Source organism: Sciurus carolinensis, chromosome 1, assembly GCF_902686445.1.
Source record: "Sciurus carolinensis chromosome 1, mSciCar1.2, whole genome shotgun sequence".
Taxonomy (NCBI): Eukaryota; Metazoa; Chordata; class Mammalia; order Rodentia; family Sciuridae; genus Sciurus; species Sciurus carolinensis.
In genome coordinates this window covers 17725882-17741382 of record NC_062213.1, presented here as the reverse complement: position 1 = coordinate 17741382, position 15501 = coordinate 17725882, and the positions used below count along the sequence as shown (strand labels likewise).

Genomic DNA, 15501 nt, shown 5'->3' with positions numbered 1-15501 from the left:
GAAGAACGCAGTTCTGGGGTGAGGGGGTAGGGTTCTGATCCTGTCTGGGGCAGATCTCTGCATGACTGTGGACAAACCCCTTCTCATATGCCTCAGTTTCCCTGTGTATACAATGACTTAGTTAAGCCAGAGGTCTAAGGTTCCCTCTAGCTCAAATAACCTAAGAATCTATCCAACCTTGTACAGAGCTCAATTTCCTTGTCATTTGGAGGCTCAGTAGCCAAGGGTGGGATGTGCGTTCCCATAGAGAAGACTGTGACGCAAGCAGAGTGAATGGATCATCACAGAGACACAGGACACTTATGGCCTCATTCTTTGCCATGGATGTGAATTGTGCCCTTTTCTGAATTGGAACCTGGCACCCCTGAAATGCAGCTGGAGTTATTCATTTCCATCCACTCATATTTAAATCTAATGACATGTCTACTCTATCAGAAATCAACCTGTCCATCCCCTTGCCTATAAAAAGGACGAGAGAGGGCTCACCTTTCAGTACCACCTTTTCCAAAATGTTCATGAAGTTCTTTTGGGCGATACCACTCAGGGATGTGAGCTGTGACTTTGCTATCAGTTCCAACAGCTGTGGATAAAAATAGGAGTTTCCAGGCTTAGAATACAGAGATATTTTTCTCCTCTAATCTTCACTTTTGAGTCACATGACACGTAGACACAGACTGACAGAGAGAGATAAATGGCAGGCAGGGCCACCAGGGGATGGAGCAGATGTTTGAAGTGAGAGACATTCAAATGGTGTAATTCAAGACCCATGAATCAGGCTGAATACTTAATTGCTTTTTTTTCTTTTAAATATAAAGACTTTTGGCTTCAACCAGGGCTAATCCGTTCTACTTTCCCTACTATAGTGGGTAGAACTGACAGTACTCTCTGAAGGGAACCCAACCTCCCATGACCTGTGAATCACCCCTCCCCCCACGGGAAGTGCTCTGCTCCCACTTGAACTTCTCCCCCTACTGTCTTTGAGGCACCTGGAAGCTCATGTTCAGCACCATATGCATGTTCCGAGGACACGGCGATTAGTTTCCAGATATCTCCCACTTATGCGGTATTCAAAAAATGCACCTGTTCATTAGAATCTGGCTGCACTCAACTCTATAGAAAGAGGCCAATCAGAGGAAGAGTGAGAGCAATTCAAGGATGTGTAGTCTGAGTACCTGTTTTGACCTGGAAGCAGTGATGTCACTGTGGCTGAAAACTAGGATCCTCGTAACTCTTGGCCTTGATCAAGTCTTGATTTGACTGATCATTTGCTCTGTGATTATGGGCAAGTCACTAGCTTTCTTGGTGCCCCAAGATCTCTACTAATAGTATTCTGAGGTTGTTGTGACCTTTAAATGAGAGAATGCACATAAAGCCCTTAGTGTAGTGTCTGGCACATTTCGGGTGCTAAATAAAATTTGGTTGGTTTGTTGAAGGACTACGTCCCATTCCTACCCCACGATCCCCAAACAAAACAGATAAGAACTGAAGTTGCTATGTCCTTAGTCCAGTTTTTCTTTCCTTGTATGGCAAAATTCTGTACTCATGTGTCATGATTTTAAAAACCCAAAGATTCTACTGTCGAAAAATGGACGCTTAGACTACAGGGGTCTTACAGATGGTCTAGTTCCACCCACTGGACAGAAGAACAAAGTGAGTCTTAAGCAAACGACTCCACGGCCAGCAAGAGGATATTCCTCATGCTTTCCAAGAGGCATCAGACCAAAGGGTGAAAGAGCTGGCACAAAGTGAAAACAATTAACTTCAGAACGCACCAGGCTCCCAGGAAAAACAAACTAGATCGAGACTTAGTAAACTAGATTTAGAAAACCAAGACTCTTTCTTTCTTGGAATCCCTGCTGCTAGGAACTTTCTGTAAGAGTTGCCCCTGGCCAGGCCCCCACCCAACTCCATTTCAAGTCCCTCAGCACTGACTATGGTGTTGTGTTGGGTGCTGGCATCAAGGCTGAGGCTAGAAGCAAAGGGAAATTTTAAAAACCTGAGTTGCAGAGGAGAACTGGAGCCTTGGATCAAGCCCCAGGCAGTTTAGAGCGCCTCTGCTTCCAACCCACTTGTTTAAACATTTGTCTCCACCAAGCTCTGTAGGCACCTGTCAAACCACGGAAAGACTTAATTTCCTGAACAAAATTTTACTTTAAGTTGAAAAATTAAAAAAAAAAAAAAAAAAAAGAAAGAAAGAAAGAAAGAAAGAAAGAAAAAAACCCGAAACACTTTTCCTGCCTGGCTGTGTATCCTTCACACACACAGGAACTGGTTTGCGGGATGGATACTGGTGACCTCAGGCTGCAAGTTGGGAGCTGCCAGTGTTGGTAAGAAAGGCAAGAAATCAAATCACAGGGAGAGGCCATGGCCACGGGCAGTGACCACACCGAATGCTCTCTGCCTATCTGATTTAGTTCTGCCACCAACCAGCATGTGACAGTCAAGAGTTGAGGGAGAGTGGCACCAAGGGGCTGGCCAAACCTTTCCTTTATCTCCCTGACCCACAGCAAGATCCAGAAGGCCAAGGCGATGCTTTATTAATACCCTGGGCCTCACATGATCAGCACAAAGCGAGATGAAAGAAAACAAAAGCCCGGAGTCTGCTCTGGAGGCAGCCAGCTACACTGTGACTCATCACTGGGTGGGAGGTGGGCCGAGGGGGCAGGAGGGAAGGCAGCGCTCTGCCTGAAATCCGGCCAAAACCCAGATTCCATGTGATTACCATCTCATGAGGGTGTCAGCTTTAATCTCGTCTAAAAGTGCACCCATCACAAGGACAAGCAGACTCTGCAGGCTCTGACTGTGCATTTAACGGGAAACAAAAAGCCCTTTGGACTGGCTGAGATTATCTTCTTTGACTAGCAGGGAGGAATATAGCAGCAAGACTGTCAACTGACAGCAGAATGACATGTCAACTACTCTGCGTTTCATCCCATCTCCAGGGAAAGTCTCTTTTTTCACTGCCAGGCAGCTGTGGAACCCTAGAATAGGAGACCAGGATTCTTCAGCTTGGTGACCTTTACAACTGTCATTCATTTAGCAAGTGTTTCTGAGCGTCCACTCTGCCCTAGTGTTGTGGTAGGTCATGCCGATCAGGGTATGACGGTGAAGACACATGATCCCTGGACTCAGGGAGCTCACTGTCCAGTCACTTAATCTCTCATTGCCCCAGGTTCTTTATTTCTAAAATGGCAATAAAAAGACTACCTCCTTCACAGGACTATTATGAGAACTGGGTGAGATAAATATGTAAAAATCCATTGTAAATGTAAAAAATAAGGCATTATTATTATTATTATTATTATTGTTATTATAAGGTAATTTTCTTCTTCAAAATCCCAGTCTGCTAGTGAAGTTCAAAGTTGTTATCTGGGGTTGGCAAACTTTTGTAAAGGACCAGTTTAGTAAACATTTAGGGTTTGTGGGTCATGTGGTCTCCTCCGTAACACTCAGATCTATGGTTATAGTGCAAAAGAAGTGTTGGACAGTATGTAAATGAATGTGCATGGGAGTGTTCTAATAAATTGTTGTATACAAAACCAGAGGGCCAGATGCCTGGGTCATAGTTTGCCAACTTCTGGTATAGAGCATAGCATTTAAGAGTCAGGGTTCTAGGGTCAAACTGCTTGCCTCAGTTTTCCCATCTGTAAAATATGCATAATATTAGCATCTACTTCAGATTACTGTGAAGATTAAACACGTTTATAAAGCACTCCCAACTGTGCTTCATATACCGCATAGATTATTATCATTGGCTTTTATCACAATACCGAAAATATTGCTAGATAAAATTATTGCCATGCAGAAAATAGTGAATTAATAGGACAAAGAATAGCCCCCTTAAAGACCCTGTATGTTAGTTGTGTTGTCAACTAAATGCTTTCAAATTTAAATGTTCCTTTCTGTCATTTTTAACTCACTAAAGACATACCAGCAAAAGCAAATGCGGGGCCAAATTTTACTCTAAAAATAATAGCAACATTATGTATTGTTATGTCCTGGGGACATAGAACTTGAACATTTATATCAGTATTATTCTGTGACTGATGATCAGCTTTTCATGTTAAGAGAGAAATAATCTGCAGAGTGTTTGTTAACAGCACATTTAGGACGAGGCAATTGCTTTGGGTCAAACATTAATTTACTTTCTACACAGGCCCAGAACCAGCAGCAGTGTTGTTTGGGAGTAGTAGCAAAGCGGACAGAATTTGTTAATTTGATTTCTGTGTTAGGAGAGCTGTGTGCCCAGGGCAGTAGGCTCGTATCTAGCAATTTGTTTACCAAGATGACTGAGCCAACTGAATTCTTTGTCCTTGGTTGCAAGAGAAAAAGAGAGCAGAGGAAAATGGCTTGTTTGGAAGTAGCTGTTTGTTTTCTGCTGGGCAAATTTTAGCCCAGGTGCCAGTAATTTGTGGCTGTATTTAAGGAGAGGTGGGAGGGGGAGAGGGAAGAGGGAGGAGGGCTCTGGGCTCCTCCTGAATTCCAGGGTGTCATTGTGGTGTGGCCACTGTGGGGACCTGGCTTGCTCTGTAGGGACTGGTTGAGCAGTAACAGGAATGGGGCTGTGCTACTAGAGGAAGGGTTGGTGGTCACCGCTTGCCCAAACCACATCCTGCTCTTCAGCTTCAGCTCTTGCTAGTTTGAAGACGATGAGTTGGAAAAAAATCTAGTTGCAAGCAGTGCTGAAGAGCAAATCTCAGAGTGCACACCAACCACAATTGAAGTGACATGTGGAAGATGCACGGGCAGGAGAGAGTTCCCTCCTACTTTGCTCACATAAAAGCAAGCTCCTTTTCTTCCCTTCAGTGCATCCTAACATAGTATTCATATTTTAAAAAATATATCAGTGCATATATTTAAAGTCCCTGCTTAAAGTCCTCAAATAGGGCTGGGGTTGTAGGTCAGTGGTAGAGTGCTTACCTTGCATGTGTGAGGAACTGGGTTTGATTCTTAGCATCACAGAAAAATAAATAAAATAAAGGTATTGTGTCCATCTATAACTGAAAAAAACAAAACTCCTCAAATGGCTTCCCTTCACACTTAGAAACATCCAAGTGCCTTACCATACTGGCAAAATTCTCCCTCTCCCAGCCTCTGCCTCTGCTGCACCTTCACATGCTGGGCTCCATCCCATCCCTCAGGTCTCAGTTCAAGTGTCCCCTGTCTGGAGGTCAGAGAGACGCCCCTGCAATCCTATATAAAAGCCTCTCCATTTTTACCTTCCTGGGCATCACTGTCCCCCATGTGCTGAGTGCCAATGATCTGTACTCACCTGCTAATCATCTAATCAGATCTGTCCCAAGACTGCAGGGGTGTCCTGTTTACACTCCACCTGATCTGCCTTCACCTGCCAGGGGCTCAACAAATATTGTTTTTTACACATTGTCCTTAATTCAGAAAGTGTTATAGCTGGAAGAGACCTGGGAAACAATTTACCCAAATTGCTTCCTGTTTTGGATGAGGTGGTTCACCGTAGCTAAACGACACAAGCAGGGTCTGGCGTAGATTGTCTCACTGTTGGTTGGTGTTCATGCAGGGTCTGGGGTCAGACTGACATTTCAGGAGCCATACTGGGGTCTAAGAGTAAATTACTTACCAGATGGGCTAGAAGCCCGAGATTTAGAGGGACACTAAACAACTGGGCCTTCAGAAGTAACAAAAATAGCAGCTTCCCTTGCCTGTTAGTTTAAAAGGTCAAAACCACATGGAAGTTAACCATGAGGCTGTTGCCCAAGCATATTCTGTCTCATGGGACATTGTTAAGAACGTAAGTTATGCACCAACTCCTCCGTCTTCATGCTCTGAAGCTCCACTGGAAAGTCTGCCATTGTTATCAAAGTCAGGAAAGAGTCCCAGCCTCACTCAAGAAGCCCTAGCCATGTCTTGTGCTCAGTACCCAAGCTGGGGGCCCACCAGAAGGTGATGTCGTTTGCAATAAACTCTTGGTTATATTAGGCAGTGCCTCTGCCTGCACTCAGTGCTGTGTACTTCCAAGGCCCTTATTTACTCAATGGATAACACAGAGTACGAGCCTGGAAAGTTTTGTCCTGACTTTGAGCTTGAACACTGACAGGTTGGAAGAGGAAAAATTTCAGCAGCATTAATAATCTTCAGGCATGTCAAGATTGGGTAAATATTATTTGCAAGTGAAACAGCTCTCTAACTGAGGGAGTTAAAATAGTGAGGGCCGAGTTTACATGAATTAATTGTATCCTCAGCTGAGAGGAACTTGCCTCTCCATCTTTCATCTATCCCAGTTAATTTTGATGTTACATTGGTGCCCTGTTCTGAGCAGCAAGGATTATTTTAGTGATCTTGCAACTGATCTCCCTACCTCTTCCCCATGATTTTTTGAGGCGAAAGGTCACATTGTCCTCGGCCCTCATGCTTAATCACTCTCCTTCACTTCCATTCTTTCCCATCTCCAGGTTTCTGCTCATTGGTCCCTACAAAGTCTTCCAACTGCCTCTCCATCTGCCAGATCCTGGCCATCCTTCAAAGAAACAGACGCTCAGATTCTACCTCCCCCAAGAAGCCACCTCCAATGCTCCTCGACAGTACCAAACTCAACTCGTTGATTAAATGTTGTGCCTTGTTACCCAAAGTAGGCTGGAAGCACCTGACAAGCAGGGGTCAGATCCCACGTGATTCTCAAGTGGCTAAGGTACTGGGAGTGTGTGGCCTCAAAACAGAAGTACCTGTTCCCGGATTCAAAGGCATTCTCTTGAAGCACTTTGCCACATGTGGGCACCTGGCAGGAGGATAATGTGAATTCTTTGCTCCTGGACACTGGAGATCTCCTTTAGTGGAATCAAGAGACCTTCAGATCCTAGGTGTTCCGATCACAGTGTCAAATACCCTCAGGAACATACCTCCTTGGATGGCAAAAGTCTGCTCAACTGACACTTAAAAACTCAGCTTACCTGTCCAATTTGGCTTATTCCTTTGTATAATAAGCACCAACTCAGCTTAGAGACCTAAGTCAATTTCAACATAAAATATGTTTCTGAGCCTGTGGTGCTGTATGTTTAGATTTTGAGTCCTCAAGAAAAGCATTATACAAAATGGCATGCTTTTGATCCAGTGATCTCCAAAAGAAAATCAGATAGAAAAATATAAAGACATCATAACTCATTATCATTTCTGAGAATCCCTTTCACATGAAGTCACAGCCCTTCTCTACTGACTTTGTTGCTGTGCGGCAGCTGGTCACCTTCTTTTTATTCCAGATACCACCAGTTTTGGGGCCCTGGTGGCAAGGGCCACCCTCCATCACAGGAAGGCCACCAAGTGTGTGCAGCACCAAATTAATCCCCAAGGTCATTGGAGCAGAGGAACCCGTGTGCAGGGCCAGGCTGCTCATGCTCTTCATGACCCGCTGGGGCTTGGCAACAGCATGCCCTTAATTTAAGGCATTGGGTTTAAATTTGAGTCATCAGGCCATATTCAACCTTTTGTTTGCCAAACCGCCAGTCAACTTAAACTAAAACATGTTTTTGGAAAATGCATTTCAGGGGTGGTAGGAATGTAGAAATTTTCTGGAAATATTCAAATAGACTTAGGGTGGTAACGTGGAAAAAAAATAAGAATGTGCATTGGTTTAGATTGTGATGTTCTTTGCTGCAGAGGGACAGAGAGAAAGATGGGGGTGGGTTGCAAATTTTATTTGTCCTTTCTGATCCAGTAACACATATGGGTTAGTTTACTCCAGTTGGGGAAATTGGTACTCAAGTTTAGCCCTTCTGGGGCTGATAATGACAGCTACAGTTACCATATAGTTGGCCTCATTCTCATCCCATAGAGAGAGCTGGGAGTGGTGATCAAGGTTATCATGGCATGACCTCTCCTGTGAAACAGTGTGTGCAAATATTTTAGCTATTATAGTAAGAGGGCAGGCTCCATTCTGCATTTCTCCATCTAAGCAATGTGGTGGAGGGGACAGAGACCAGGAGTCAGGACAAAATTCAGGCCCTGTTTTGCCTGTGCATCCTTTTCTGGTTAGGTGACCTTGTGGGAATCCCTCAGTTCCACGCCTCTGCTACCTCATCTCTAAAGTGGGCAACAACAGTTGCCTACTGTGCAGCCTGACCATTTCCATCAACAAAGTTGAAGTACAGGGATGTGATTAGCAAACCGCAAAGACTTATAATTTGATAATTGATAGCATCTGGAAATATGAGAAGCCATTCAAAATCATGACTTTCTGAAACACTGCTTTTTCAAGGTGCTCTGTTCCTTGTTTATTTCCCACCCTGTGGCTCCCTCCTGCTTACCAGATAATGTTGCACCAAATAGCTTCACCTTCAAAACCTCTTCGCAAATCTGTGCAATCTCCTGCCTAGTCAGATTTAAATGACTAGTCATCATTAGAGCTTGTGGCCTTCTTATCACACATGCACTGTGACCTCTTTATCTCATTTAGTGTCAGTCACAGCTCTGAGAGAAGTGCTGTGATCATCCTTCCCATCACGTCCAGGATCATGCTCAACCAGCATGTGGCCACACCCTTAACTGATCCTGAATTGTAAAGTACACTGCTACTTTTGTTCAGATTGAATGTTCTGCTCACTGGTCTCTGAACAGATCTGAGTCCTACCTGCCTTCTCAGTCTATCCCTACTCAAGACCAGTTCGAATCCCACCTTCTCCCTGAAGACTTTCTCAGATATCCTGCCCATACGATCCCACTTTCTGGAAGTTCATGGGCCATCTGGCTGTGCTACATCTTGGTACTTTCAAACTCTCTTATGTTGATGGCTCAGGTAGCTTCCTTCAGTGCATATTCCTCAAATAACCAATTAGATGGTATAGCAGTGATCAACAACTTTTTCGGTAAAGGCCAGATCATGAATATTTTCGACTTGCAGGCCATAATAACTCTGTTGCTCAACTCTGAACCCAACTCTGCATTTAGCACAGAAAGAGTATTGACAATATGAAATGAATGAGCATAGCTGTGTTCCAATAAAATATGAACACTGAAATCTGAATCGTATATAATTTTTGTTATGAAATGTTATAATTTTAATCTTTAAGATATTCAAAAAATATACAAATCATTCTTAGCTTGTGGTCCACGCAAACATAGCTAGTAGGTGGTATCAGCCTAAGGGTCAACAATTTGCTGATTCTTGCAGTAGACCTTAATGCAGGGTTGTATCTATTTTATCTTTCTATTTCCCTCCACTAGCTAGTGGCAGGGCCAAGTGACAAAAGCACAGATTTTGGAGTAATGTAAGTCTGAGTTCAAGTTCCAGCTGTACTCAGCAATCACAGTTACTCAGCTGTTAGCACCCTGCCCTTTGATAGCCATACTTTTTATTGGTACCATTCGGTTTTTATCTTAAGTCTATCTTATCCCAATAATGTAGTTTTCTCAAGTGACTCACTGGGGAACACGGGTAGGGTTGGCGTTTTCTGTCATTGATCCTCACTAGAGAGAACATAGGGATTTTAAAAAAATGTACACCCATTCTAAGCACCTTAGATTTCTTACTGCAAATAGGCAAATGCCCTCCACACCCAAAATGTATCTGGTCTGCAATTTGAAACTTCCTTGTCCCATCAGCCCAGCTGTGGAACACCTATAAAAACTTAAATTGAGTAATAATACAACTTAAGTTATCTTTGAAATAATTATGTTCACAGAACTGAAAACTCGGGACTTATTGGATTGATTGCCCAGGAAAGATTGCACATGCTTAAATCCTATCTCTTTCCTGAAAAATAAATTATGATGCATTTAGAAACTTAACATAACATTTTCATATCCATTCCCTTTATTTTCCTACTGCATTTTTCATTCTCACAAAAATGCTTCAATATAGATATGATTACTCTAGATTAGAGAGGTAAAGTGATTTGCAGAAGATATACCAACTAATAAGCTTTGAACTTCAAGGTGGGATGTTGGAGGGGCTATTCCCGCCCATTAGTGCATTCATTCCTAATGGACCACAGTATACACCTCAAAGTCACATCCAGAATTTAATTCTTCAGGGTATGTTGTTTAAAAATTCATTAAGCAAAATGTAACATTTGGCCTCCAAAGTCATTTCTGAGCTGGTTTGCAAAATTGAAAACTTACTGGGATCACATGACAAATATTGTAAAGGTGTCAACATCTGAGTACTGTATTCAACTAATTAAGTCTGAAGCTCTAGAGGTGGGTCTCTGAAGTGCATCAAGCCTCGTAGGCGACTCTAATGTTCAGTCAGGGCTGAAATTCATTCTCTGACCTCTCTGTACCCTGTTTAGTTAGCACCTACTTTCTCTTGGTTACCAACTTTCAACCCCATGACTATCTCAGCCACCAGAAGCCTCTGATCTTGAGGTAGGAGGTAAGCTACTTTTGTAAATGGTCTTCCACAATAGGTAAGTTGCTGCCTCTAAATATTTTCAATCATCTTTAAAAGACATAGCTCAAATTGTATTTGAAATTGTAGGAGAGGGAGCAGGGACAAGGTGCATAGTTTGAAGCTAATTAAAATGACAAGCAGATGTCATATAAAAATATTTAAAATTTATAATAAAATTTTTTTAGATCCCCAAAATTCCATGAAATTTTCATACTGATAAAAATGTTAACATTTGGAGGTAGCAGTGTTGGCCATCTCTTTTATTACCTCTGTGTGTCTCTTTTTTGGAAAGAGGACAGCCAGCATGAACATAAAACAAAACAAAACTCTATGTGTGGTTCTGGGGATTGAACCTGGGACCTTGAACATGGCAGGCAAGCACTCCACACTGAGCTACAGTCCCAGCCTTTTTAAAAAATTTTTGAGGCAGGGTCTCACTAAGTTGCTGGGCTGGCCTTGAACTTGAGATCCTCCTGGTTCAGTTTCTCAAGAAGCTAGGATTATAAGCATGTGTCACCAACCCTGGCTGAATACAGGAAAGTTTAAAGATGTGCTTTGGCTTTAAGAACTTTAAACTTTTTCTCCCCCAAGTGGCCCTGAAAATTGGTTTAGCTCTTTAATGGAACCAAATAATCACTGTGGCATGAAACCACCACTAGGTCCAAGTAGTAAGACAGGGATAATATGCTGGCAAGCAACTCTGCAGAGTTGGTTTAAGGATAAGAAGAATATATGAGAAGTATATTGAGTTCCTAAGAAGAAAAACCTCAAAACATAGTGCCTATCATTAAAATGTTTCAAGTTCTCTATAAAAATAACATATTATTTCTCAAATTACAGAGGTCTCTAAAAGTGAAGGGGAAAAAAGATTGTTCTTTCCAAAACAGAAATATTTTTCCACTATTTCTGAACCTATTAACTTCGAAAGCATTCAGTAATTTCTGTCTTTAAGATTTAAAGGCACGTGCTCATGATGTATCTTACAACTAGACTATCAGACACAAGTTCTGAGTGCTATTTTAATCAAGTGCTAGGTTACCCGATTACTAATTTTTTAAATGAGAAATACATTTTTTATCAACTAAATTGAAAAGGCATTTTATGGGGAATCAATCATAATCAATATTATATATTAGGAGCTGACTTTGGTGGATTCTAGTCTGCAGGGTATGTTCACGTGTTCCCACAGCAACTCTATAAGGTTGGTGCCAGTCCCTCTTACAGTGGAGAAGAACGAGTCTTCGTGAGACTGAAACAACTGGAAATCAGAGGAGCTGGGACCTGACTTCCGGACATTTTACTTTACATCTCTGGCTTACGTGGAACTTATCAGAGCACTTAAGAGGTATGAACCCTAAAACTACCCAGGTTTCAAATCCTGATTTTGTCCCTTCTGTAGCTTTGTGACCTTGGACAAGTCATTTACTTTGCCAGCCTGCCATTTGTTGAAATGGAGATTGCAGAAGCACCCGTGCTTCACAGGGTTTCTGTAAGGATAAAAAGTAAGAGTGCTACACACACAGTTGTCTGAAATTACATGTCCACCATTATGGTCCTTGTTCCTTTGCTTTATTTTATTATTATGAAACAAAATATAGGTAGGAAGGAAAACCAGCTAAAAAGGGACTGTTTTAATGATCAGTTTGTAGCAAGACATCAGATCTAGGTGTCTTCCTCTAACACAGAAGATGGAAACTATTCGTATTCTTAGCCACAGAAGTTTCAAGATCTCCCTGGGCCTGTTTCCAACCAGCCTGGACTAGTTTGCAGGCCCTAGGAGGACTAGGTGACCTCCTTAAACTGGCAGAGTCATGCTGAATGACACAAACATCTCACCCAAGAAAGGTTCTTATTTTCATGGATTGGAAACAGGGCTTAGCTGGGAGTGTACTGATCTGCACAGGCCTCAGGGGCTCGGCTCAGCGCTTCTATCCTGCAGGTCAGTTTGCATGGCCAAACTTGTATCTGCCCAGATGACAGGTGAATGATCATGCCTCAAGAGGCTCAAATGTCATCACCCTGGCTGAGCTTTGGTAATCATCTGACTCTGTGACACAGCACTGAGAAGTCCAACAACCCAGAAAAAGAAAATAAAACCCAAACCAAGCAACACCCACAGGGGGAAATTTCCCTCCTACTTCAGAGCCCAAAACCCAAACAGCTGCTACCTCCCCTGGTGACCTACCAACTAAAGCGGGCAAGGGACCTTCAGGGGGGAAGAACAACAAGTCACCCAAAAGGAAAGAATCGATGGCTTGGAAGTCCTGGTTAAGCTTATTTTGCTTTATTTCCATTAATATTCACTAATTAATTGTGAAAGTTCACTAATTTTTTTTCCAAAATAAGGTTTAAAATGGAAAGCAATAGATGCCAACAGGCAGTTTCAGGCTTTAGGTAGACAGGGGACTGAGGGTTGTTGTCACATGGGCGTGGAGGTGGAAGGCAGTCATGGAAGGTCACCCTGAACCTATCCAGTTTAGTGGCCTGAACTAAGAATTCCTTGGGGTCACTCAGAGTCAGCTGAAGAAGGATAAGAAGGGGGCAATCAGATGCAGAACATTCTAAAACAAGTCAAAGTCAGTCAGGGCTTGGTTCCTACTATGTTGTCTCTTGCTCATGTTGCTGCCTTCAACACGTCCCCATTTGTCTACTGGGTGGGCTCAGAAGTGGGTGGAGTGAATTTTCAGTTGAGGTGACTGGTTCATGAACAGACTGACTTACTAAGGGACTATGGCAGTCCCTGCATGTCACGGCTAATCTCAGGGACATTCTCATCCAAGACCTTGAAGACCTTGAAGACCTTGAAACCCAAACTGACAATTCAACACGAGAGTATGGATAAGCTCTTGAAACTTACCCGCACTACGTAGTTGAATCTTCTGGAATCCAGAATGGCAGTTGAGAAGTCCAGTCTGTTGAAAGCTTCCCCCAAAGTGCAGTACCCGTGGCGCTGAATGTGAAACAAACACAGAAATTATTCCTGCCACACAGAGGTTGTTCTCTGGAACAATCCAGCTGACCCTATTGAACAAGCTTGACGTCTGTCTTAGGAAATCTGGGCATTAGTATTTCCTGCACTATGATTCCCCCAGAGCCACCAAGAAGGGTGATGTGTCTGGTAACTGCTCTTGTTGGGGACTAACATGAGAAACATCCCTTTTCATGACTTACACCATTTGGGTTCTTCTTTCTGCACATGAGTCTGGGAAAATATTTCTGGAAGCTGGATATATGATGGGGAGATGACAATGGCTGGTGACCATGACGCATCATTCCCCGGAGGACTAGATGCACCTGTGTCAACTGTGGCACCACACTGCTCAAACTAACAGCGCCTTTAAAAAAAGGCTTCGAGAGGAAGCCAAAGAAGTTTTGATCTTGTGCTCATGAATGCACAGGCATTGGGAGTAGAGACCTCTGGCTCACAGTCCTAGCTCTGCTCCAAGTATCTGGGTGGTCTCCATTCTATGACTGACCCTCTCTGGACCTCAAATCACTAAGGGAACTAGATGTCCTCCAAGATCCACGACAGTGATAGAAATCCTGTCTCCTGCTATTCTGCCTTGTGTCCTGCCTTGTTAATTGAGCAAATGTCTGTGAAGAGAGAACTGGTACAAAATGGTTTGTCAAGTGCCATACAAACAGAGTGCAATGTCTGATATCATGCTGAGCAGGCTCTGGAAACTTCTACTAGATTTAGGGATTAGCTCTTGAAGGACTAACCCTTAGCCATATCTGAAGAGATCTTAGAGTACAGGGAGGTGCCATCCTCAGGCAAAATCCAGAGTTTCATCATATTACAGTTGAGAGATGGATACATTGATCCTAACAACACACTTTTACGAGCATTATCTCACTGGACGACTGGGGAGCCCACTTAGTGGCTTTTACTTCTCTATCCCTCTATAGTCCTACACTCTGATGGTTGGCTAGGCTGTAGGCTACTGGCCCTCACCGCACACAATGAGGATAGCAGGATTGGAAGAATGCCTGATTCTCTCTGCCCCTTCAGGGAGGTGTAAGGCTAGGCATGAGGGTTTAATAAACAGTGGGTGCTCACCTCTTTTGTACTTCCTTTGTGAACATAGATCCATTTTTCTTGGTGGAAATCTAAAGAAACAAAAAACAAAAACAAAACTTGTTTAAAATTTGTAATGTGCCCAAGATTATAAACTGACTCTTTTTTTTTACATATTCCAAAGTTTAAAAAGTTTCAAAAAAAAATAGAAGACAACTCTAGTGACAATCTAAGAGGATATAAATGCTGAGTTTTTGCAGTGTCCAAATATTGGAGTTATAATTTGCTTTTTTCTAAAGCATCTAAAATCTTAATAGTCAGATTTAGTATACAAAGCCCTAAATTAAAAAAATGTTTGTTTTAAATGTCAAACCTAGAATTTATATATGGTCATGAGAGTACAACAGATAACATGGGGGAAACCATGTAGTTCAAATGGAATAAACTAAATAATCTATAATTTATGTTTATTAATAGAGTTTTATATCCTCTGCTAATAAGTAAAACATCTAGAAATATTAATTATATAATGAAATAGAAAAAAATCTATTTTCAAAGCTTCAAAACACAGTTCCAAATAAAAATACATGCTGGAATTGATTAGGCTGACCGCCATCACTGTGTAATAACTATATCACCAATGTCAAATATAAGTGACACGCAGGGAAAAAAACACCCCAAATGGCAAACAATTTACAAAGAAGGCTATAAAGAACATGTTGATCTTGCTTGCAAAATGCACAGTCAGGTTTCTGGGCTCAAAGTCCTTAGTAACCTCTGTCACATCTGATGTTTGACATGGGAATTTTATCCCCCAAGTACCAATGATAACTGTTCAAACAACTTTCTTCTTAAGTTCAAAACAAATGGCTTACATTGAGTTTTGGTTTTGCTATTCAGTATGTCCTTCTTTCTCTTCTTTGCGGCAACATCATAGTTGAGGCTGTTGAAAAGATTCTCCTTGTTGTATGACTCCTTGTTGCAGTAACTATGGGTGACAAGCCAAGAGGATGAGCTGCAACAGCTATACTTTAACAGGCGTTGTTTCCATAAATAACTGACAGGGTCATAAAACACACCATCACACATGCTTCTCCAACAAGAGAAAACAGTAAAATGTTACTCA

At 42.3% G+C, this 15501-nt stretch overlaps 1 protein-coding gene across 2 annotated transcripts in view; it reads right to left on the bottom strand.

Moving 5' to 3' along the window:
• Fbxo32 (F-box protein 32) overlaps positions 1-15501 on the bottom strand; it is a 35925-nt gene that overhangs the window by 14135 nt on the left and 6289 nt on the right. For both annotated transcript variants that reach the window (XR_007108876.1, XM_047554423.1), the window contains exons 2-5: positions 15251-15363; positions 14418-14467; positions 13215-13307; positions 487-580 (exon numbers count right to left, since the gene is read on the bottom strand). Coding sequence is in view for 1 of the 2 variants with exons in the window: in XM_047554423.1 (XP_047410379.1) it covers positions 487-580; positions 13215-13307; positions 14418-14467; positions 15251-15363 (350 nt within the window). In the remaining variant the exon portion in view is untranslated. The remainder of the gene's footprint in view (positions 1-486; positions 581-13214; positions 13308-14417; positions 14468-15250; positions 15364-15501) is intronic.